The sequence below is a fragment of the Pezoporus occidentalis genome, unplaced genomic scaffold, assembly GCF_034315485.1.
Source record: "Pezoporus occidentalis ecotype Australia unplaced genomic scaffold, CSIRO_AGI_Poc_V1 ctg3, whole genome shotgun sequence".
Lineage (NCBI taxonomy): Eukaryota > Metazoa > Chordata > Aves > Psittaciformes > Psittacidae > Pezoporus > Pezoporus occidentalis.
In genome coordinates, this window is record NW_026914940.1 from 12296738 (window position 1) to 12323630 (window position 26893).

General features: G+C 38.6%; 1 protein-coding gene across 4 annotated transcripts in view; it reads right to left on the bottom strand.

Moving 5' to 3' along the window:
• Positions 1-26893, bottom strand: part of COL14A1 (collagen type XIV alpha 1 chain) — a 116066-nt gene that overhangs the window by 87502 nt on the left and 1671 nt on the right. For all 4 annotated transcript variants that reach the window (XM_062627100.1, XM_062627099.1, XM_062627101.1 and 1 more), the window contains exons 2-5: positions 24564-24685; positions 18843-18959; positions 17512-17655; positions 14232-14318 (exon numbers count right to left, since the gene is read on the bottom strand). In XM_062627100.1, the coding sequence (XP_062483084.1) occupies positions 14232-14318; positions 17512-17655; positions 18843-18959; positions 24564-24651 (436 nt within the window). In that variant the 5' untranslated portion in view covers positions 24652-24685. The remainder of the gene's footprint in view (positions 1-14231; positions 14319-17511; positions 17656-18842; positions 18960-24563; positions 24686-26893) is intronic.

Sequence of the window (26893 nt, forward strand, 5' to 3'; positions counted from 1 at the left end):
TCCACAACCCTCCTGTGAAACCTAAGAAACACTTCTGCAGATTACACTGATATGCTCTACTTCTCTTTGCTTTCAGTTCTGATCTGAGTGCAGGAACATTTTACATGAAACAGCTGTCTCAAAATCTGAATTACTTTTCAAGGCAGAGAACTATAATTTTTTACTAATATGGTCATATTCATCCACCATTGGTATGTAACAAATACAACAGAATTTAAAAGGATTATTTTTCCCTTTGCTGTAGTGAAGTATGAAATCCCTGAAACAGTTTTCTCTGGCTATCTAGAAGTCTGGAGATCAGGGGGCTGCGGACAGAACTGGCACTCAGAAACCCTCAACATTAAGCGGTATGTATAAATCCCTCTAAGCCATGATAAAGAGCTGGTCTGTGCCTGAGCTTGCAACTAAGTGGTCACTTTAACAACAGGTTAAGTAATACCAAACAAGCATGTACCTATGAAAATCATTAATATAGAACTAATTAAGCATCAGTTGAAGCTGAATTGAAACTGCTATAACACTGTTATATTAGAGATCAGCATTACATATATATGCCCCATCCCTGGAAGTGTTCAAGGCCAGGTTGGATGGGGCTTTGAGCAACCTGGTCTAGTGGAAGGTGTCCTTGCCTGTGTCAGGGGGTTGGAACTACATTATCTTGAAGGTCCCTTCCCAATCATTCCAACTCAAACCGTTCTGTGATTCTGTAGAACCAGGTACATAGGATGTTGTGGCCCATGTGAACAGAAGAAAAAAAAAGATGGTGCAGTATAGGTACAGTACAGAAGACTTTCAAATTCAAGTCACTATAATACCTTTAAGAATTTCTTGAAATGATATTATCATAATGTAACCAATGTATATGTTTATATATAGAAATACAGATACGCAGTGATCTTCAGAAGCATCACTAATTTTGGATGTTGTGTCAATCCACAAAAGCTTGGGATGGAATTTGTGCTCTCTCAAATTTAGCGGTTCTTCCGCTGTCTCATTAGCAGAGATGTCCAAGTGAACATCTTCAGAATCAGAAGTGATTCTGAAGAATCTCTAACTCCCAGAATCACAGAGAGGTGGGAAGGGACCATTGAGACTGTCTTGTGAAACTTCCCTGCTCAAAGCGAGGGTAACTCCAGCAGATGGCTCTGCCTGCGTCCAGTCAGGTTAAAGCATCTCCAAACATGGGAGGCCCTGTAACATAGTAACCTTCTTTAGTGTCTGACCACCTCACAGTAAAAAAATTCTTTGATTAAATTAATTCTTTGATTAAATGGAATTTACAGTTATTTCAGTTTGTGTCCACTGCCTCTTGCTCTTCGACTGAACACCACTAAGAAGAGTCTCTGCCTTCTTTACTCCTTCCAATGTGTATTTTTACAAATATCCCCTGAACCTTCTGTACTCCAGTCTGAACAGTCCAGCTGTCTCAGCCTCTATTCTTACGAAAGATGCTCCAAGCCCTTAATCACATTCATATTAATTAATCATATTCATGGCCCTTCACTGGACTCACTCCAGCCTGTCCATGTCTGTCTTCTACTGGGAAATCAGCCCAGCACTGTACACAGAGCTTCACACGTGGTTTCACCAGGGCTGAGCAGAGAGGAAGGATCACCTCCCTCGACCGGCTGACAACTTTCTACCTAATGGAGCCCAGAAAGCTGTCGGCCTTTTTTACACAGGCACATTACTGGCTCCCAGTCAACCTGTTGCCCACCAAGACCCTCAAGACCTTTTCTGCAAAGCTGTTTTCCAGCCAGTGGCGTCTTCCTCAGAGGATTTAATTTTGAGGTTGTCTGGTTAAGTCTCAATGAGCAATTTAAAAGAAGAATGCCAAAAGTCTGTGCCACTGCACTGCATTGAAGTATTGATCAGGGGCTAAGCAGCAATAAACATACCACACATGTCTTTTCCTAACTAAGCATTCAAGATAACTTTTTGATTTTCTTTTCCTCTAGTTCATAGACTTTCAAATTCTTCTCATCCACTAATTAGTCCCCATGATGAACTAATGACTAAATAGCCATCTTATGTATTTTTCCCCTCAGGTAGATTACACCCTTGTCTTCAAGCCTGCAATATTTATTCCTGACCAAGATTCCAGTCTCTTTGATTCACTTATTATTTCTTTGATCATGTACTTACACTATCATTCAGCTAGACAGATAAACAATGCATATAGGCACATCAGTTATGCAATATCATATACAGCAGATAGTTAAATTTTTAAACCACAGAAGGACTAATGACAAATCTCAAAATAATTATTTCTTCCATTCAGTGAAAGAATATTTCTTCCATTCAGTGCCATTTATAGCTACTTCACTTTACAGTGTTTCAAAAAACTTTAAAACAAAACGACAAGTCTTACCTCTAAATGCAACTGCATTTTTAAAAAGTAAAACAAATATCAAATGTAGAACCTTATCCTAAAGGCTTCAGCACAGGGATTTCCTTAACAATTTCACTCTACATAGGAAGGCTAATTTCTAATCTTTAACTTGCAGACATATGAGAAAAATACTAATCTGATTTAACAGAAAATCTCTGCATAGCAAGTAATAAGACTTTAATGACTACATTATATAAAATGTTTTTTAGAAGGTCTTCCAAAAACAGGGCAAATTCTAAATCTGTAAGAGTGAATTTAAAATTTACACTGAGGAAAAGACAATCATTTTAATTAACCTAGACAAATTACTGGCTGCTACCCAAAGCATACAGCTGTTATGGGAACTGTCAAAACCCAAGGAGGGGTCTGTCACAAGGTACAGACTCTTCTTAGACATCCGGGCTTATTTTTAGTTTGTCGAGTATCAACTTAGCTATTTACAATAGCCATAATCAAAATGAAAACACTGGCTAAACTAAAACCATGTATTTCAACATACATACCTATAGTTAAACTACCCTGATGCCTGAAAAGCAGAGAGGGCAATCAGATAAAAATTTATTAAGATACTCCTATGGAGCTCAACAGAAGATCTTTTTTTTTTTTCCCAAAGAAAAAATGTTCACTATTTAATATATAATTGTTCCGTTGTTCTTGCTCATTTTTTCCAATAAATAAGAATTTTTTTTGCATAATTACATTCTATTACATCAGTTTTAGGGTTTCCCTCCCACCATCTGTTTTCTATTCCCAGATTAATAAACTACTAACGGTTGCAAGGCTGGCAAAGGGCGTGTGATCCCGCTGAGACAAAAAAGGAGCTTCTGAGTGTCATTTTCTTTTTTTAAGGTATAGCTAAACAGGACTGCCATCAAAGCCATAGAAGTATCTCAACCAAACTGAAACATATGCATCATTATTGCTTGCAACTAATGCTTTGTTACTACTTCTTGGAGAATGAAAATCCCACTAAATATTATGAAGCTCTGAGGAAGAAACATCTGCCACTGTTTGACTTCCTTGCCCCTAGGTATTGAGCTAAACTTGGATGTTGAGTTTGCAAGGTCTTGAGGGTGTGGAGAGGAAAGATACAGTGTAGGGAGACAAGAGATGAGATGAGTGGTATTTCACAAGCCACAGCCAATTCTGTCTTTTTGAAGGAGCTATCACCTTTATGCTCACAATTCAAAGTTTTCATTCCTTTATCATACTTACTAGAAAGATCAGTGTGAAAGACCAGAAATTTTACCACACATTTTTAACCATATAAACAAACCAAAACCAAGCAAGGCCCTCCTGAGACTAACATTTACTTCCAACTTTCCTGCCTACAAGGAGACTGACTACACTCAGGCATCAATCGGGCTCCCAAGAGAAGCTACTCTGAGAATTCCAGGAGAGCGTACTCTTAGGAGAGTACCATGGCTCCACGTACTGGGGAATAATGAGCCAAACAAACGCTTCATGAGACAGACACACACAAAACCCAGCAAGGAAAACCCAGGTAAGGAAACAGGACTCCCTCATTATATGCAGACAGACTAGTATGATCAGTACAGGCATACCAGACAGGGGAGAATACTTTCAATGTGGAAAACACCAAAAAATCAGCCAGGTAAGTTCTGTTTCAGCTACTAACTAGCGTGTTTTTTAACGAAGGGGCATAGCACAGCTATACCACCAAGGCCTAATCAGCACACAAGGCATCAGGCAAAGGGTGCTGACCATGAGACAGCCCAGAACTGGAGTCCACAGCAACTCCACACAGAACATGAAGACCTCAGATTGCACAGTAAGGGTGGAAATGACCCTGAAATAATCTCCCCTCAGTACAAGCTCCTGCTTGATGTTGCGCGGCAGTGCTAGTATCAGATGAATGAGACTGTGAAACTAGACTCCCCTCTCTCATAGTGTAAGGAACAACCTTGAAAGTGAACTTGTACAGCAGACAGTTGAAAAGCAAAAGATTCAGCACCTTCTAGTTGTATTCAAGACAAGGTCACCTCAAGGAACACAGTCCCTGAGAAGAGATACCAAAATGTTAACCTTAATCTCCCATCTTGCTGTCCAGACCACAGAACAATGCAACTTGTTCATCAGGGTATTCAAAACAACTGGAATGCAAATCCATTATAAATTTGCAAATGAATATATAAATCCTTTATGATCATGGCCTTCTTACAAAAAGGTCTTGGTCTTGCACTTCATTGTTTATTAATGTATCTGTCTACTAACAATTCTGCAAAGTTTTTTTTGATTCTCCCTTCAAGGTTGCCATACAAACTTTAAAAACTGCTAATTCTACCAAACACAAGCATCACTCATGATATACTAAGATATTTGCCTAGAATATATGTAGCCAACAGCAAGCCTACAGACTTCAAATTATGAGAAGACGTAAAGCCAGATTATGAAGAACTGTTAAGTAGTGTCTCAGCATGGCAGTAATGAAAGTATTTCAATAACAAAGCATGTCAACACAGACCCTGAATCTGACTAAGGTAAGTGTCTTGCTGCCAGCAGAATCCACCCATGCCAGCGCACTGTGTATTGGGTGGATGCCCAAGAGCTAACGACTTGAAGAGATGAAAAAAGAGTTTGAATTGAATGAAAGACCCTTCATTCAGCTGAGCTTCTATTAATCAGTCGTCAAGAATGTGAATGGCAGTCTCCCACTTTAGCTAAGAGCAGATTGCACAAGAAAAGCTCAGTGCCTCATGGAAAGCTACCAAAGGAAAAAAAAAAAAGAGCCTAGACAGGAGGTTTTCAGCTGGTAATGGTTGATTTACCAAGCATTATACCTATTTACTACACAGTGATAGGAGAACAGACATAACTCAAGTGTTATGAACATGAGCAGTTCTGATATTAGGAGCTGGACTGCTTTATGACAAAATTGAAACTTACCTTTAGGTCAAATATAGGCTGAGTTTCTTTTTCTACTCTGAGAGAGTAAAGAGCTATAAAGTGTGCTTTTTTGGGGGAAGTGGGGTATTGTGAAGTTTTTCCCTTGAGCTACAAATTATCTAGATATCTATGTCAACACTATGTCTACTTTTCAGTGAATCAGATGCATTCAAAGAGAGTTCCTACAGGGGGATGGGGTGGAGACTGTGGATAACAGAAAGCCAATTTATCCAATCACCAGTTTCTGCCTGGTGTGAAACGCTGAATGAAAGGATGAGAGGTAATACACAATCACAACCATGTATATGATGTTAATATACTGGCAGATGGAAGAAAAGCAGCTCCTCCTACAAAAAGGAGGAGCCAGAAAATAAGTGGAATCCTTGAGTAAGAATGGAGATTAGCCGTAATTTCTAATGCCAAACTTTCCATTTTCTGAACAAAGCAAGAGTTTGTCTGGCATTCCCAAATTGAAGAAGGTATCCAGCAACCTCCATGTTAATACTTAATCTCAAACCAGGCTAAGGTATTAGAGATGTCTGAAACAGACAAGGCAGTTACAAGATATAGGAGACCTTCTGTATGTTAAGATCAATGTTTTCGTACTCCCAATCTCTCTCTCTCTCTGGGTTTCTCTCTCTTCCCTGATCTCGCTTCAATCAGGGACTTCTTCTGTCAGGATCAAAGTGCACTACTCAAAGTAAACCCTTTCCCAATTCCAGCCTTCATAGCCACTTTTGGGTCTTCACTTTCAAGCTTGCTTTCTCTCAAGAACATATTCCTCTCTTATTCAGATAATTTCAACACACTTGCAAGTAAACTAATGGCTATTTAGTTGGGCCAGATGGCAGATGTAAACGCTGCAATATCTAAATGTAGCTGGCTTGTTTTTTCCCAAACCAACTACCAAAACAATGGCAAGGGAAAAGCATTTAAGAATTGTGTCCAGATCAGTGCTGATAATTCCTATCATGTTTTCCAGTTGTGGGAGGCAGGAAGCAGGAGTCTGCTGAAGGATCCTGGCCAGGTCCATAAAATATTGTCATTCCAAAAGGAAATCCAAAGTTGCAAATAGTTGTCAAAGGATACAAAAGCTTATCTATGTCCTCCAGAGAAATTGATATGATGAACTCCTGGAATAAGTGTTGGTCATCCACAGTACAATGAGCTAAAGTTTCCGGACAGTAAAGGGGATTTGACCCAAGAGCTTCCTTGCACTGGAGTCCTCCTGTTAAGTCCTCCAATGACTAACAATGAAATTTATAATGTACAAAGCTCACAGTTTTATAGACTGGGGTCACGGAGCTGGGGCAAGTCTGCATGCTTCTAGTGGGCACAGGATTCAGTGATCCTTAACACAAGACAAAAAAGAAATCATATTGGTAGTGGAAGCGCCAAGTACTTCCCAATAAACTTTGTTTTATCCTCAGACCGCAGAAGCAGATTAATGTGCAAGGGCTGAGAAGATAAGGATTGTTTCAAAAGAAAAGAATGGCACTGGGCAGTAATGCCCACGCAACATAGTTACGATCTCCTTCTTCTGCTTGCTCATATCACAAGAGTTAAAGTGCCCTTCATAAAGCTCAGGGAAACACTGTTAGTAAGGCCAATTATAGGCTTTGTAAAGACAGAGGTAATGATTTCCAGAGGAGAGGAGTTCAGCAATAAATAAATAAATAAATAATAAAAAAGGTCATGACTAAACCCAGTATTTGCAGTTACATTAGCCAGGATGAAGTGAGTAAAACTATGAAACACGGCCAACAAAGCAGAAGTTCAGAAGGTATTAATTCCTGTGGTTTAGTCAAATACCTCATAGCATTCATTTCACACTGTCTGGTAATACTTACTGAAGCATCTGACACTAACTAAACAGACAAGTTAATAAATTAGATAATTAGTCTCTTCTGCTGAATGGTATTTTGATGTACCTCCCTGGATTTTTTCCTACTCTGCTTAAATAGCGCAATTTGACAGCTGCAGAGTGAATGTCAAAGCTTATTTGCCTCAAAGATGATGGCAGTATCGGAAGAAGAAAGCAAACCAGTGTATTTTTCAAGTTTACAGCCCCTTTCATTTCTATCACTATCAGAAGACTGACGTAGCCTCACTTGCAAAAGTTGTTATAATAGAAATCTCCAATATGCATACCATCTTACTTTGAGGATTTATATGCCTTTTGCATTATCTGATAATGTAAATAGCACTGCAAGAACAAATATTTAGAAAAGGATCATTCGGAAACACTTACTTTGAAAGGTTGTAGAAATAAATAATTATATCAGCAATAATGTAAAATACATTGGGAAGTCAAAATAAAAACTATCTTACTGCAAAACAGAATCATTTTGGATATGTCTACACAGTTTCTACAGGCACCTGAGAACTCCCCCTATTTTCTAGACATAGACCAGGAAGCTAAAAGTTAGGTTCACAAGAAAAGGTACAAAAGATCCACCACCAAAGAGACACTGTTTCTGCACGATGCAGAGCACTGGCAGAGCACACCCACCTGAAAGAAACTGCAGAAACTGCAGACATACTTCTTCCTGTTAATAGTTCGCAGGTTAAGCACCACATGACAGATGGCTTCAGGGCTCTTTCCAGGAGACTTTATGATACTAAACCCTGAAAGTACTAAAAACTTGAAATATACAACCAATACAACCAAAATCTCTTCTCTGTGCAGCGCTGAGTAGTGAAATAGAAGAGAATGGGACATATATCAGAGGAACCCAGAATGAGCAGCCACTCTCCAGTTGCATGTACTTGCACGTGTATATAGGTCTATAACTTGCATGTATACACATCTGTATGCATAATAGCATATAACTATACTATAGTATATCACTATATTAGCATATCACTATACTAGCAGTATCACTAGTAATGTTAAATTCTTTCAAAGGAAATATTTGTTTATCCTTATGGGTCTTTCTTACCTCTTCCTCAGAAGCTTTTATATTTAACTTAATATATAAATGCAGACATATCAGTCAAGACACATGAAGTCACTATTCAATGTTTTTAACATTAGTTATGTTGTATTAGCTACATAATACAGATAATATAACCTGGCATCTACACCTTTCTATTTTACTTCGTGGAAGCCAAGGTATGGCATTACACAGCTCATTAAAACACCTTCTGCAGTTCTTTCCTATTGCTGAGGCGCACTATGATTTCTATATTATTTTTCACTCACCCAGTGCCTAATTCTTTCATTCGTCCTTTCTATACCTATGACCCAACAGATTAGCTACAGATTTTCTTTCCTAAGCTTCTACACGCTTGTCTCAGTCTTCCACAATGATAAATGCAGATCTAGCTTTTATTGTCAGTTGATTTGTCCTAGAGCTTCTACCTGCATACTCCATTTGGACAGAAACTAAGGGGCAATACCCCTTTTCTCAGGTCCCACACTGGCCCAGGCAGATCTGGTAATATTCTGCCAGTTTCATTCCTGATGTGGTAAAGGTGGCTCCATCAGGAAGGAGCATCTAAAGGATTTCAAAGGCTGGAGTTCTCCCAGGCTTTTTAACTAGGTCTCTATAGTTTGGAGAAGAGGAGACTGAGGGGTGACCTTATTAGTGTCTATAAATATATAAAGGGGGAGTGTCATGAGGATGGAGCCAGGCTCTACTCAGTGGCAAACAATGATAGGACAAGGGGTAATGGGTACAAACTGGAACACAAGAGGTTTCACTTAAACTTGAGAAGAAACTTCTTCTCAGTGAGGGTGACGGAACACTGGAACAGGCTGCCCAGGGAGGTTGTGGAGTCTCCTTCCCTGGAGACATTCAAAACCCGCCTGGACACATTCCTGTGTAACATTATCTAGGTGTTCCTGCTCCGGCAGGGGGATTGGACTAGATGATCTTTTGAGGTCCCTTCCAATCTCTAGCATACTGTGTACTGTGATACTGTGATACATGTCACTAGATCTTCATGAGAATTGGTAAAAACCCACACCTGCCCCTAATGGACTTTCTCCAGGGATGAAAGACAGCTCTAATTTGGGAAGGCTGAACTAAGCAGCATGTTCTGTACTGTGCAGTGAAGATCTCTGACCTCCCTAACAAGTTATACTTACTAAATTACTACATTACATGCACCTTATGATGAGAAAGTAACTGTTACGTTACACTGTACATAAATCACATAATCTTTTATGGAAGCTTACAGCTCATCATTTTAACTGTGTACAGTCTGTAGGAGGCTTATCCTGTAAAAACTTGATTCAGAAGAGAAATCTGGTTCATACGTGCTTGATGCTGTTGTAAATCATCCTGATCTGAGACTTGCATAAGGGAATTTATGCACATGACATGTTTAAGACTGTGCAAATGCTTCACTCTAGTAAAGTGTTACCAGAGCACCTCTTATGTTGGGTGTCTGTGCCCAGGTTTGGCAGCAGGGGAGATGGAAAGGTGGTCTTTTGAGAAGAGGGCTGGGGCTGACCTGTGCCTGTGCACAGCTGGCGACACCTCTGGGAAGACATATTCCAGAAAGGGCAGAAAATACCAAGTAGAGAAAGTGGGGCGTGAGGGGAGAAGAGTGAGACACAGCAGAGGGAACCCTCGGAGCAGGTATTCCCTGCAGCCTTTGGAGAACACACACTGGAAGAGAAGAATGGTAGAGAGAAATAACTCCTCAATACCCTTTTTTGCACTGTTTGCTTCCTCTCCGAGTGGACTTGCACTGAGTGTAACCTGCAGCGATAACAAGGGAGGAGAGGAGTCTGGGAGAAGGGAAGGTGTCGAGTCTGTGAAAGCAGGGAGGAAAACTGTTGTTTTAATGTTTGCCTTTTTGTTTTCACTGCCCACATTAGCATTCTGTTAAAATTACCTTAATTGGCCATAAATTAAGTAAATTTTCCCCCAGCTGACTCTGTTTGCTCACCATGGTAACTGGCAAGCAGTCTCCCCATCTTTGCCTCAACCCATGAGCTTTTTCATTCCTGTTCTTTCTCCTTCCTCTCCTGCCCTGCTGGGGAGGGGAGCGAGGAAACAGCTAGGTGGGAGTTTGGCTGCTATCCTAGGCTAAGCCACCACATCTCTCAAGTAAAACCCCCCCAAATAAAGTCCACAAGCAAGAAAATAAAACTGACCCTCAATGTTTTGTTGGTTTTATTCAAATGTGTGGCTAAAAACATTTCAGACACAGAGAAATACTCAGCAGTGAAAGGATATAGTTGCATATTTGTCATGGAATATAGTCAAAACACTGTGATTCTCCCCTCCCCAAAGGGATTAATTCAGAGAATCACTCATAGAAGCTATCTGAGAAACTGTAAAACATCTGAGAAAGGACAGAATGTATTAACCCCTGTCACTGTGCAGAAAAGAGCTTTGTACATGAGGGAGTTGGAGAAGCGCCACGGGACAAGTACTCAAATATCTGCATGTTGAAAGAAGCTGAGTCTGTGAGCTTTATCTCAACAGAAAGAGAAAAGGCTTCTGACATTAATATGAGTGTGCACAGCAGTGATAAATCACTAAGCTGAAAACTGACAGGTTCTGAAAAATATAAGAAAGGAGATTCAAGACTTGAAAGTGGTTGTGCAGAGCTGCAGAAGGTTTCTGGAAATCAAATATAAAGTGAACATTTGATGGATGAGTGCTAGACATTAAACCTGAATTAATTTGGCACAATGACATTACTGGGTATACCCCAAAGGCTTGTTTGAGATAAGAGCACAGTACTTAGAGCAGGAAAGAAAGAAGTAAATCTTTTCAAGCTACTTGAATGGGCAGGACAAAATAGATGGAAAATTTTAATCTAGGTTACTGAAGCTGCTGGAAAAATTACTAGCAAGCTACACGGAGCCACTGACAAGAGTTCCACAAAGACAGAGCAAAACCCAAATATAATCCAATTTAAGGACAAAAGAAAAAGGTAGATTTGGAAAGTTAAGAGAAGACATCCAGACTTCCCAGCACTACCTAGAGCCTCAGAGAGTTGATAATCAAACAACAGACAGAACTGCAGAATCAGTTCTCCAAACCACAGACGAAAGTAAGAGTGAGAAGCTTCGAAACTATCTGGAATCATTAATACAGATACTCATCTTGTATTTCTTAGCAAAGAGCTGTTTTCTATGAGTAAAAGAGTTATGGTGAAATCTTTGTCCCAGTGAAATTGAAAGTGAAATTTCTGGCTTTTATTATGTGAGCCAACAGAAAGTGCATTAGCTAAGTATTTATAAACAACAAATCTTTATAGCTGTGTGCCTTTCAGGAAAATCAGCAGGATATGTGATTTATCGTAATACACAAACTGGACCTTGAATTACTGACAGAGACCATATGCTGTTTCATACGTATTTTACATACATGTTTTAAATACGCATATTGCTGTGCTTTATTAGTTTTGCCCCAAAACTGATTTTGGATTTTCTGGCCTACTAAATGTGAAATCTGACAATTCTCCATGCATAGGAACAAAACTGATGATTTTTGCCTTTCTAAGGCTTGCAAAGACACTGTAATTTCTTCCTATATAAACATCCTCCTGTAACAAGTGGGGCACATGTTCACAGAAGGTACCTCCTTACATGAAAACTTGACTATGATACTTGCAGAAACAGTAAAATATGCTTTCTCTGTTCTTTCAGCCAGGACAAGAGCAGAAGCCACAACCACTGTCAACACCAATTGTTTCAATTTTATTTTTTTTTGTGGGCCAACATTGCTCTTGTTTTCAGGTAAGTTATTATACTACCTAATAATTTCTTTTGTACTCTTAAATCTCAAGGTCTTACCAACTTGATCAAGGATGAAACACAGCCACAGAATCTATCAGGGTTGCTATTAAATTCATCAAAGTTAGCCAAATACTAAATTGTTATGAAAGCAATTAGCTGCTGGCCTGAATTCCTTTGGTCATACTCAAATAATTTCCTGTCAAACATCTGCAGAACATCAAGTTATTCTTCATGGTTTCACCATAAGATTCTGATCTTGTATCTTTAATCCATTTCTTTCACAGACTCTTCTTTACTTTTTTTTAATCCAATATCACGTTGAGGTAGAATGGTCTTTGCATGTTAAACTAGGAAAGTTTTGATACCATTACTCTCTGTGAATCAGTTCTAATTCACTTCTATCCCAGCTAGGCACTTTTTTGCTGATGCTGTTATTTCTGCACAACATTTTTGCTTGGACTCTCACTCTACTCCCACTGAAGTCATTCAGTTGGAATCTCCATCACTCTGAATAATCATTATACTGTGCAAAGGGAAGAAATATGTAATAGCTAGACAGCAGGAAAGAAGTCTATTACTTTACATTAAAATATAGCTGGGTTGGGAATAGGGTTGAACAAAATAACAAATTCATAAAAATTAGCATAACGGCTTTTCTTGTTGGTCAGTTTTGCTGATAAGTTGGTAAGTTTTGCCTTTTGTTCAAACATGTACCCCAGTTTTCTAGTAAAACCTGCTACTGTAAGTGTAAGGCAATGGCTTTTCACAAGTCCCAGTGGAAGTGCATTTTGCTCCGATACAAACTGACCCAATACAGCTGAAGAAGTTTAGATGGCTAAAATTTGTGCAGAGAGGAGGAAAGTGACTGAGCTCGTGACTTCACAAGTAAACATGAATTCTAAAAAGGGAGAGGCTACAGATCCAGTCTCCTCTTGCCAACTGTATTTTTGCCCCTACTCAGTAAAAAAGCATAAATCGTCTCCCACAGTCTGGCAGACACTTTGTCTGCATTTAATCAACATTTTCCTATTACAGGCTCAATTTTCCCTCCTTCAACTTTTATCACTTCATATTTTGTCCTTCATTAAGGAGACAAATCACATTTTCCTTCTTTAGCGCTCTCATTTCTTCCAACTCAGTATTCCTTTAGACATGAAAGAAAGATCACCTATCCACTACCCTATCATGCACTAGCAGGTATAACTTGCTTTTTAAGTGTTATAACTACTAACATTTTCCCCAATGCACTCAGTGTGACAAATTCAAGAGTGCTTTGGCTTGAGAAATGCTGTATGGAAACAAACTTGTATAGCATTAATAAATACAACATGATACAAGTATGTCTGGTAAGAAGAAAAACCCACTGAAGTGAGAAAAATCTGCATGGGCTTCAAGGAGCTTTGGGTGAGGGTCTTTGATACTTGCATTAGTAGGGAACGGAGCTAAAAAGAGCGGGATAAATGGGATCTTTGAAACTGTCCAATTTATTCACAGAGAGACTATTTAAGGTCATTAAGCTATTCTCGTCTGTGCTTGTTCTGAACATCACAAATAACCACTGAAGGGAATAATTACTGTTGGGGTTACTTCATAAAGAAGATGCTATTTGAATGTTGGAATAACAGGAAATAGAGTTATATATTAAGCTTGAAATAGATTTTACTGTCCATACCAGACAAACTTCTCATGACAGGCATTTCACCAGAATATTGGCTTCTTGCAACAAGACAAAGTGAACTCCTTTCCCCCTAACCCCCAAAATATTTCAGATGTTTTCATGCATATGACCTACATTAGGACAAAGTTATTAAGTTACTATGTGTCTAATTATACAGTACCACAAATTCAACCTTAGATAGGAATTAATACTGCAAGTCAGCCTTGCAGCTAAGATGATATGAAATTATTATTATGTATATATATGCACATGCAATTCTTTCATTACTCAAAGTGCACCAAGTAGGGAAATACACGCAACATGCTTTTACGCTATTCATGGTGTTACTTAGTCCTTACTGTACAAAGTGGTAAAGCACAACACAGAACTAAAAGCAGTATCTCCATTGTAGCAACACTCCAATATCCCTATTTTTCCCTTCTGCTTAACTTAACCCTGGAAACCAGATTTAAAGTACTGACAGAAGAAAAATCTATGCAATGGCCAAGCTAACTAAAAAAGCAGATTATTTCAGATTATCGCATAAGTCATGTGTATTATGATCTGACCTTCTGGAGCTGGTTTACTCGCATTTGTTTTTTCTGGATCCTTCACCTTGGATTTACTTGTTTCTTTTCTTCTCTCTATATCTTTAACTGAAAAGTAAAGCAGGGAAAAATAATCAATTAAACTAGAAACAGTGCAGTCAGAAGCATGTAATTTTGTTCTTAGAGATAAAAAAGTTGCATGCAACTACTTGTGATATGCTCAGGTAACAATGACTGTTACTGGGTTTTCCCTCCCTCCCCCTGCGTTTATTCTTTTTATGAATCTTTCCCCATCCTATCATCATTAAAGTTCTCAAAAGTGACTCTCCTCACACAGGACAGTCCAAATACAGTGATGTCAGCACCTAAGCCCACGCTGACAAGATCCAGCACTGGAAATACAGTCCAGAAAATTGGCAAAGCTAGCTGGGGAAAGTCCAGCATTGCAGAATTCCACTCCAAGTCATTCAACACAAAAGCACATAAGCCAGCTGTTACATTATCCTCTTTAAAGAATCAGCTTAGATCCCATGCCCAAATCTATGATCAGGGCACCAAATACTCCCCTGTGACCGAAGTTGCTCCAAAGCTCAGCCTTCAACAGTTTCCTGACCCACAAGAGGGTGGGATACCTCCCTTCTTATGTCCCAAATCTCTCATAACAGCCAAGCAGAACCCAGCTTGATTAAAAATTTTTAATATTATATTAGTAGCCAGTATCACCCTAATCAGTGTGAAAGATTCTGGCAAAATCATTGCTAAAGTCACATATAAGGAAAATAAGTAATCCTTTCAGAATTTCCTTAGTGTCAACTTGGTGACAATGCCCCAGACACCTACAATGCTCAGAAACAGCTTAAAAGAATGAAAAACAAATATCTTTCTTAGAAAGTAAAATTCTACTCCAATTAAAATCTTTAGTTCATGTAAAGCTGGATTATGACCGACATTCATCCAAGCAGGACCTGAGTCTAGCCAGGATCAGTTTCTCTACTCTATATTGTTCAAAAAACACTGTGAGAGGGTGAAAGGTTATCTCTCTTGAAACATATGATATCAAATAGACAATACAAGTATTCCGTTTTACGGAAGTGGACAAAAGTCAAATAGATTTTGATAATTTACCCAGTAGTATATGGAATACCTGAAACACCTAAGTGTGCTCTAAATTCCAACCCAAAATATAACCACAAGACCATCCTACGGTCTAGAGGAAGACAACAAATCATTGTCAGATATCTGAGTGCGACTTTACTAGTGGCTGCAGAACCTACAGCTCTTACACTCTAGGTATAAAAGTAAGGAAATCGGTGAAAAAGTAACAGAATTTTTAACTTCTCTCCTTACTAACACGGGATGTGTACCTGTACATCACCTCTACATTTAGGTTTTGAAAGTGATTCAGAAGCAAATTCAGGTCCACAAGCTTGCTGAGGAGTCAGCTTTTACTAAGGCAGATCTTGGTTATTAGCTGGGTTACAGATAATGCCACGATGACATCAGGTCTTATTCAGAAGTTTGGGTTTAATTCTTATTTAAACAAGACTCCAAATAAAATAAATGAGCTCAAATTACCAGAATACTACTAGTCAAAAAGGACATCATTCCTTGGCCTTCAAAGAGCATTATTCCTTTGAGAAAAAGCTCAGAGCAAACTATGGAGCCACTTGATGGCCTCCTGTAATGCTAGGGCTGTTCTCTCCAGAGAACCAACACCAAAGTCTGAAAATGCTCATAGGAGACAAGGTCACATCCTGACGGAGATTTCTGGATTTGGGGAAGCCATTTCTAACTGTCAAAATTCAAACCACACAGGAAGAACAGACAAGACACCAGTTTTACTCACGTTATTTACACAGACAAAAAACTTATCTAATGCACTTCTACTGCCTCAATTTAAAAGGAAAATAAAAAATCCCCAGTGATCTTTGTTAATTGCTTACTGTGTACTAAAGTAAGAATATACTAGAGCTAGGATAAGAAAGTATACCCAGCTATATAAAGAAGAATACTTTTTCAACAATAAAGTTTTCTTGTAGGCTTGAGAATTCTTAGTACATCAGCTGCAACTTAGCAGCATTAAACATACTTCCAGTGCACTAAACCAGAGGATATTCCCAAAGCTTTGTATATGTTTGACCATTTTTCATCTCAAGAATTAGTGGCCACTTGTCAGAGAAGGGGAAAAAGAACAGAATACAAGATAGTAAAACAGAAGGATTTGTATACATGCTGTATCTAATTTTATTTATGCAAGGCATCTTACTGTCAAATGAAACTGCATTCTCATCAAGTACTACATGTTTTCAGCTGCAGCTAAGGAAGCGTATACTAAATAGAATATAACCCTTTATTCTTAAAACAAGTTGCAAGCTCTAATTCTCCTGAAGAATAGAGGTAGTTTAAAAAAAAAGCAATGCTTCATATTATAGAAGTCGGTGTAGCTTTATGTGGCCTGCTCTTTATTGCTACAATAATCTGTGGGTTTGTGGGTTTTCTAACCAGACAGAACTTAAAAGTAGTAAACACCAGTTGTAGTGGTGAAAAGCTAGAAAAACTTTGACAAATACCACATGAAGTAGTCAGCATATTTTACCTTGTGACGTTTCTAAGAGAAAGGCAGTTTAGCAATGACAGTGAGGAGTATTATCCCAAGGGAATTCAGTAGGCTTTCAACTGTACTGCCAGACTGTCACATTTTTGTCTTTATCAGCCAAATCTCCTTTAATCTCATTTATCTGAGCTGTTTAAGATGCAGATCAAGACAATTATATCACTATGATATAGACATTGAGAGTATGTGTAGGTCAAATGTAAAAAGTTTTAACCATAATTCATAAACATATTTGACATCTGAAGATCAGTAAGAATTCAGCCTTTCATAGTATCATTGAACTAACAACTAGTCATCAGTTGGCACTGCTCTAAGAATGTTTTTATTAAAAACTGGACAAAGGGAAGGAAATGTTTCAACTATCCGAATATAATACTTTCCTTCTGTTTCTGCTCACTGAAGATTCTTTTCCATGAGACATTGGCTAATTTCATAACATAATGGGGAAATAAAGTGATTTCAAACCACTAGAAAGAAAAATAGCCCAAAGCAAGAACCTCCTATGCAAGAGTGACTAGATCAATTCAGGCCTCCAGCCCTACATGTACCAATTAAAATCTGTGATTAGCCTTCCACCACAGAAGGAATTGTTTTTCCATTGTCCCACTCTGCATCTGACTTCATTACAGTTTCATAAATTACATTAAATATCTGATAAATTCTGAATATCATTATAAAGACACATACTTCTGAACTGGCCTTGTGCTGGTTTACTCTCCTTGTCTTCACTGAATGCAATGATCTGAAGAGCATAGGTTTGATCTGGAATAAGACCTTGAATAATTGCTTTGGTTGCAGTGTTTTGAAGAATTAATTGATTGGTTTTTCCACCTGTAAGAGAAAAGACAAAAAAAAAAGAACAAAAAAACCCACAAATGCATAATTTTGTTTGCTTTTCTTATAGCATGTAAATGTAATGACTTACGACTACCTCAAGCTCTACAGTTACTCAATTGTTCCCACCTTCGGAAGCATCCATACAGCCCAGTCAGATGCATCCCATAAAAACAAGAATTCAGGCAGCCTGACCAAAGACATGGACCAATTTTTTTAGATAGAAAAGCCCAAGGGATCAAACAATCAGCCTTTGTATCTGGGCCTCATATAACAGTAATTAGCATGTAATATAACATATATATTAATATGTAATATAATATGTGTAATATAATAGTAATGGCATGTAATTAAAAACCATTTGTCCAGAAAAACCATTAAGAAAAAAGGAAACAAAAAGCTGTCAAAGTTGCTAACATCATACCCACAGGCTTCCACACTGCTCTGTGAGTGGCTGACAGCTCTGAACCCATCATACCCACATCTCTGAATACCCTCTGCCCATTTCATTGGGACTAGGAAATTCTTATGTATAAATACAAATATTAAAAATTTCTATGTATATATATGCATATATATAGATTGCATACAAATATGTATTTTAGCTGTATGCTTAAATGTATAGAGGTACAGAAGAGTACCTCTATACAAGTAGCCTTATACAGCCATTTTGTTGCCTAGCTTTACATTTTAAGTTTTCATTCAAAAAGCCCTTTAAACAGTTTTGGGCTGGTTTGGGTGCTTTTATTTTATTTTTTTTTTAATTTCTTTTTTTTTTCCTGTGGGGAGCTCACTATGGGAGAAGGCTCAGGAAGATCCAGCTCAAAGCTTTGGCTGAAATAGTGTTCCTATTTCAGCTCTCCCTTGAATACTTCATAGATTTCCTTATACCCCACTGAAAGAAAGGTAATGACATGATCAATGACAATTCCCAAGGGCTACATACGAAATGAAGAGCCACCCACTTCTACTACCTTAAGCATTTGATTCCCACATTCTATGCCTATGATTTACCCCCTGGTAAAACTGATTTCTCTCTTCTGTTGACAAGCCAATATCCCATTATACACAGCTTGCTCACACTTTCTTAGTCCTGCAAAATGACACTAACCTCTGAAAAGCTGCTGAGCCTTAGGAAGACAGTCCCTTCACATTAAAGAAGGACAAACAGACTTTTGTTTTACCTGAACTTGGAGTGACAAGAAGCTTATATCCAGTGAATTGCCCTTTGGGGGCTTTCCAAGAGATCTGTACACTGTCAGGACTGACTACATTATACCTTAGTCTTGTTGGTGGGGACACTGCAAGTGGGGAAAGAAAACAACATTTTAAATTCAAATAAAAAGCAACTGCCAATTTTAAACAAACAAAGATAAACACATATAGGAAGACAACACAAAATTTTAATGATAAAGGATGCAAGTTATTCAAAATATCACATACATCAGTTTATTAGTTTGTGAAATGACACCCCCAGGTGCACTACTTCCCTCAGACATATCTTTTATTTATCTCTTTATAAGAACAAACTAACAACCTGACAGCAGAGGACAGAAAGACAAACAGTGTTAGATGTTAAGGGTCTAGTTTAGCAGGCAAAGCTGGTAATAAAAATGCTCTTTGTTAATATATGGGAATTAAAATTGCTCTCGTTGCTGACACTGCATTGCCCAGCCTCCTTTACCTTGCATTACTGTGGGCCCTTCCCCACACTTAAGGTCAGTCAGGGCCAAATTTTCGAAGCCTTGTGAGGACACAACAACCAAGAGAAAACACAGGCATGCACAGGGCAGAGGGAACACCACCTGCTCAGTTTGCAAACCTGGCCTAAGCAGCACAAACTTGCCCAGCTGCAGGAACTGCTTCTGTCTCATCAAAACTAGCAGGCATGCACAGGCAAGTCAAGATTTAGACAAGGGGCAGTCTGGATGATAAGCAGTTTCTATCTATATTGTGCCTAGGTTTCAGGTAAAAGCAGCAGGTGAAATGAATAAAAGCATGAAATGAATGAGAAAGTGGTGATATTTCAGTGAAGCAATACACAGAGGGAACAAGTGGAAAATCCACCCTATGTTGTTACCACAATAGCAGCAACTTTATGTCTATGCCCATAAACTAGCTTTTCACAGCTTTGCATTCCTCTGCCCAGACAATCTCCACTGATGCTGGACAAAACTCTACATAGCATTTTAGCTCTTCTTCAGGAAGCCACATCCCTCCACAGCAAACAACTGGAGCAGAGCTGGTAGTGGTGCAGCCTGTGGTATCCAAGCCTTTCAGTAAGGGGAACACATTTGAATGGGGTTTGGCTAACAGAGAACTAACTCATCTGGAGGGAAAGGCAGCCAGGGAAGCTGCCCAGAGGCTGAGCAACAGAAAGGGCTAGAAAAGATTAACAAACTCCCCCATCAACCTTACCCGCCACCTCCACAGCTCTCTGAATTTCTCCATTTTCCAAACCCTTGGTGCCTCTACCGCTACCGTTAAGGCTTCTCTAAGCCTAAGAAATAAGGAAAATTATCTGAAGGGGGGAAGTGGCAATTCTTTTCCACAGAGCCCAACAGAGCTCCTCAGTGACCAGGCTCTTGCCCACGGTTTGTTGGTCCTCTAGATATAATAAGCCAACAGTTCTCATCATATTTCTGAGTTTCAAGGATTACAGCATATGGAGCATCTGAGTCAACAGGCAGAATGTGCCAGCCAACAAGTTTCTGAACTCTCAATTTGACCTGCTACAGCCAACGCAGCTCTGGCACTAGCAGCAGCCAAAGACCTGTCCTGAACTGATTGCTTTTCCTATGTGCTCCTTTTTCCAACAGCTTTAGGGAAGAAAGAAGAAGAGAAGAGACAGGCTGTAGTTTTTTGAGATTTGGGATGGTGTTTTTTTCATGTAATCTACCATTAAAAACATTTGGGGTCTTAGAAGAAAAAAATCTGGAGGTATAATACATGAGATGTATTCCCTTGAATCCAGCATCTTAACCAGTAAGGGACAGTTTGCCGGGCAGGTTCTGCAGTTTTCTGCAATGATGGACTTAACGTTACAAAACAGGAAAAAAAAATACATAAGCACCAAGAACAGCTTAGTAACACCTCCACCACATTCTCAAAGGCTTCAGAGAACAAGCTCAAGAAGAGAGGCAAGGGGATAGAAAGAACAGGTTAGCACACCAGTTCCACACACTCAAAAGTGTTCTGATTCACAGCACTGGGCTTATACCCAATCAGGGCATATTCCCAGTTTCTGGGCACAATCTTGTCAGAACTCATCTTCAGACTGCCTGTCACTTCACCGAAGTTTAGAGAAAAAGAAGCTGTAAGCAAGAGCATGCGCAGGAATCCCTGCAGATACAAATTAAGTTCTTTGAAAATTTGGCCCTCTTACTGCAAAGTGTTTTGCTGGGCAGGTTTCTGTAGGAACATTCAGCATGCTATCATTGTAATGAAATGACAGACACTATGGCAAAAAGTTTTGGAAGCCAAGCAGGCTGTAGTTATGGATTTCAGCTTTTAATTCATTCTCAGGATTCATTCTGTCTTTGAGTTATGCATAAATCACAATGAACTGGGGCCAAAAGAACCAAGTCTAGCAAATCATACCTACGAGTTTGCAAAATATGCAATTCCTTTTGCTATTTATTTTGTCTAAGGAATAGCAAATAAACTTTTGAACAATGACAGTATGCAAGTTTAAAAATGCTGCACGTTTTATCAGGATTAAGTAGCAAATTTGCATGGGGATTAAGAGGCAGAGCAGAGAGCAACAAAGTAACACCAAGGATTGACAAATAAAATCATGTCAGAATTTCAGAGTTCGTTTTCTCTGCCATCTTCTTCATTCCCCTGTCATTCCATTCCACCCTACTTTCAACTTAACACTTTATGAAAGCACCCTGTAACAAAGAAGCATAGTTCTGGCTTAATTGCTATTAGCCATCACCAAACCAGGTACACTTTGGGAGCTCCTAAAAAACAACCACAGATCTTACAAGCAAAGAAGGACACAATCACCAAAAGTTCTTCTGTTTACTACAGAGTTACAACATGAAAGACTAGAAAAGTTGTGCCAGAATAGTCTTTACATAACTAGTCAATTTTCACTGGGTACTTTTTGTATCAAAGGTGGTAGTGCAAGGGAATGGACATTCCCACACAGCAATTAACCATAAGGAAGAAAAGAATTATTCACCAAACAGATACTCAACTGTGTCTTAGTTGTGCAAAGACTAACATTCTGGCAGAGAAAAGTACATATAGCTAAGGAAGTTAAAAATCTAACACTTGAACAGACAACAAAATACTGATGGGAATTACTACACATTCACCAACCTGAAGAGGGTATCTTTATTTCTTTGGACCTTTATTGTCTGTGGAACAAAATCTCACTTCTTGCAGAGAGGGAAAAAAATTAATCCAAGCTGAGTCAGTTAACTGATAAAAATCAGTAGCTAGAGCTCGTTAAGTGGTTTTACAGGAATGCAAAAGAGAATGGCCGTCAGCAACATTAGAGCAGTCACCCAAAAGAAAACCAGACAAGTTCAAGGCTTTGGTTTATGCCACCAGATAAATTACTCCAAGTATATATGAGCCTTGTGGACAACTATGGAAAGAGTGTTTTGAACTATTAAGTATTTTAATGGAAAGGATAAATACCATAAATTGCATATGTGCAGTTCTCTAACACATCCAATAGTCTAATACTGGATACTAACTAAATCATGTGGCTTCCAGTTTACTTTTGTCATAAGAATTGAAGAAGTCAATATGCACTGCAATTACATTAGTAAAACATGGAAATTCATGCTACAGAAAGAAAAGTTTCCATCTTTAAATACAGAACGAAAATTCTTCAATCAAGTTACTCAATGAATAAATGGAAAATTCTAGTCTTTTTCTTGCCCAGCACTATTTTTGTGTATTATATAAGAACATAAGTAGACAAAAGCTGTTGTTTAAGTCACATTATGAATGGGAAAGAAAGAGCAGTGATGAAAGTATAATTGCTGTTGAGTAAAAACTGAATGGCACAATGAAGGCATTCAGGTAATAAATGAGATGAAACCATGTAGCTCAACACAGATAACTCCTCAGCTGAAGTATTAAGTTGTAGCTTCAGGCATGTTGACTTCTGTCTCCCAAACACATTCTCCTTTCCAAGAAGTCACATTACACACCTTAACCTGATCATCTTTGCCAAAGGAAGGAAACAAGCTGGAACGAATACCAGCTCTTCCTACACCTTGGCAGGGTGTACAATGTCTTAAAACAGGCAACCATACTGTTAGTGTTGTATTAAAATATATTAAATAGCCTGCTGCATGAAGAGTTTACTGCAAGGGGTGGCAACCTTGAGGAAAGAATGGATTTGAGAAACATTTTATTACTTTAAGCGTAGCAAGAGATATTTTTCTTCTGCGAACATGGAATAGAGACTTCTTATCACTTCATTCAATAAAATACAGTCATTTTGGGCCAAGGCAATAGCCCACTTAGCTTAGTATGACCCTGCTGACAGCATTCAGCAGCTAATGCTTGCTGAAAGAGAGTAAGAACAAGGGAAGTATTGTTCTTTATTCATGAAGTACACTAACTCTAGCTTTGCTAGTGTGACTATGGAAAAAACTCTCCTTGACCTTAATTTCACTGTATTAATAGTTGAGAGCTTTCTCCTTTACAGATGGCTGATTAAATCGAAGTTAAAATAAATAAATAAAAGTCAGGGGAAGAGTATGGTTTTCCAAGCCCAAGGAATTTTGCAAAACTTTCTAGAGATGCATCTCAATCCCCAGTACCGTTCTGCAAATCTTAACCATATGTATTAGGACTGAAAAACACAGAGAGAGGACTAACCATATGCTTTGCTTTATTGGCTCATTAAGTCACAGTCTGAACCTCTTTTCTGACCAGAGCTGATGTGCTGAACATCAGGAACGTTTATTTCTTCATTCACCTCACATTGCCCACATTAAATATTACTGCTTACACATGTTCCTAAGTTCTGTGAGAGGCCTATAAAACTCCCAGATTCCCAAACATCCAAGATGGTATGTATGCTTCCACAGCACGTGAGTGCCACGCAGGCTGGACAGCGCTGCTACTTGCATTTGCCAGAACATGGAAAGCCTCAGGTCGCAACTAGTCTTTGAATGTGCTCATGAATAATGCATTATACAAGACTCTTTAGAAGAGCCCCAGGATCAAATTCTGGTCCCAGTTATGCCTACGCAGTCTCATATCAAAGGGATTACATAAATATAAAGTTGAGAGAAACATCTTTCTTTAGAAATCATAAAATCTCATTGGCATTCTTTCTCCCTCCTTCCCAAAGTAATAGGATATATTTTCTCTAAAAGTCAAGTCACTGTCAATGCGATCCAACAAGTATTTAAGCCTAACAATCTCAGCAGTTATCTTTTAATACCCACAAAGGAGATTTAAAAAAGAAAGCTGAAGAAGTAGTCTGTGACATTTAAGAGTCCTGTGCAATACTGAATGATGTGTTACAACAGCTACTGTTCCAACAAAGAAAAAATATATAAATTGCATATAAATTTAATATCATAGATGGTCCTTTAGCCTTGATTATGTAGAGAACAGTCACAGCAATTTCAGTGATCAGTGCTTCAAGTAAATGAGTTATATATATATATGTATATACAGAGAGAGAGAGAGAGAGAGCTCAACTTGCAAAAAGACTAATGCTATTTGAGACACTAGGTTCAAAGAGCACACATGAACAAATAATTCTACTCCTTCCACACCCGAAGATCAGCACCAAAACTCCTGCTTCACTTCAGTAGTAAGTGTGGATCCACAACCTCCTAAGAGGGAAGTAACACTTGTGTTTGGAATAAGAAAGTTTATTTCTGCACATCAGAATGAAAAGCTTCTTTTTTGCAACTTACCTTGGCCCTGAGCATCACTGATGAAGAAAGCTGCAACAGCTAAAAAAGCCAAGAGGAAACAGCTCTGTGTCTCATACCGACAAAACATCTTCCTCTCCTGAGTACACACAGTGTCAGCAGGTCTGAAAACACACAGAACAAGACTTAATAAACCTGCAAAGATGAGGCATCCACTTCCATGAAAATTATGGGCAAAATCTGGATTCCATTAAAAAAAAAAAAAAAACAAACCAGGAATTTGCTAGAGACATTAACACAACCAAGATTTCAACCTGACAGCAGATTTATAACCAAGGCATATTTTACCTGAAAGAACCCCATTTGGGCTACTCAATAGTTCTGAAAATTCAGCCCATGTAAAGAGAAAATTGGAATTCTTTGTTAAGCATACATCCGTACTAGAAGTATAGTACTGGAGTAGAGTATGCTATGAATAACAAGATTAAATGGGTATCTCTATACCATCCAGTGTTGTAAGCACCTTCTCAAGATACCTGTGGAAAATAACTCTAAAGCTCTCGATAGCAAAGTAGGACTAAAATGGTCTTCTACTTTATATCCAGAAAGCATCCAGAATGGGATGCTAAATTATGTATTTCAGGATTCTGTAATTAAATAAATAAATACATACATACATAAATGGAATCAGATGAGAACTACCCTGCAAGCCTGTTATAGAACAATATAATAACAAATAGGTGTACTCAAAAACCCAGTGAAAGTCATTGATGAGTTTAGCTGTGCGATTTTGCATATGACTTGTCAAAAAAGGTAAAACTTTGTTCTGAAGAAATATAAGTCCTCACTGCTCTCTCCAGCATACTGGTTTTCCTTTTTCTATATTTTTCAACTTATTCCATGCTCTCTGTTATACTACCTGGCTCTTACAGCTGCACAAGCAGCTCAGAAGGCATTCAGGGTATCAACTGAGTAAGCATGAATTCTGTTTGTAGGCAATACCAAGGTAAAAATATTTACTCTAACTTAATCAGTTAGGAACACCAACACTTCAGAGTGGAGCACTATATGAACAGTCAGAGCAGTCCTAGGTGAATTAGCTGGATTACAGGAAGCAATTCTCGTGCCAAAGAACAGGTTCCAGAAGAGGTAACCTGTCTGTCCACAGAAGCTAGGCTAAGAACAGTACAAATTTCATTATCTGAACTTGGCCTTTAACAATTTCCAGGACAATTATTTAACATTTATAGAAGCATCTCTCAAGATATCCCAAATGTGTTCATAACATTGCACTTATAAACATTTATCTACCTCTGAACTTTCCTTCTGCATTAGTTTTAGCTGATTTTCTGGACCAGGAAGAATTTTTGCTGCCCTCTCCTGTTAGTATTTCACAAAATTAAATTTAGATAATAGTAGATTTCTTTCTGTCAGCAAGAACTCAGCATTTGAAAGTTTGGTAAATTTTGGGTTATGTATTTCTGTGTTGCAGGTCCCTCCCATTTACCTCCTGTGCTATTTTCTCTAATACTCCCAACATACCATCATTGAATTTGCCTTCCATGTTCTCATTGTCTTCTGAGGAAGGCACAAAGTTAGTGTTTTAACCACTGTCTAGTACAAAAGGCAGACTGAAGTGCCTCAATCATTATTAAACAAATAAGAGGAGAAGACCTACATCTCCTCTCTTTAAGTATTTACAAATTGTGATAGCTATTCCCAGGATTTGGTAGCTCTGCTGTTGCAAATCCCAGTCATGAATGCTTGATGTGCCACCTGGGAATACATAAGAGGCTTAATCATTGTGAATACCATCCCCATGGGAAGTTAGTTATTTTTTAGCCAAATCACCAATGAATTTCACACTACATATATTTTTTTTAATCCACCTCTTACAGTACAAATCTCTCAAGTCAGAGGCAAATAACTAGATCCAGTAACAAAGATGTGCACCAGAAACTTAGGTGTTGCTATGCTCAGTTCTTAGGACACATAGTCCAGATGTGGAAACCCCAGCAAAGTTCCCAGGCTTCCTACATGTATTGGGTTTGCATGGCATAAACACAAAACTGCTACATGAACACCCAAGGACTGGACCCAGACAAGCCAGCACAGTCAGCAGCCAGATGGCTAGTGACAGGCAACAGGAAAAATGAAGTATGTCTTAAACCATCTGAAACCCACCCCTTTTGTATCTCACATTGGGTATTGATACTTCTCCCCTCACACAGAAATACAACCTAGAGCAAGCAAATGCAGCCTTTTTAAGGAACATCATATAATTCAGTCTTCAATGTGGTCACTTTCCAAGTAATAACCAAGATATAAAATGCTCACTCACAGTGGTGGCTAACCTCCCACTTTAAAATAAG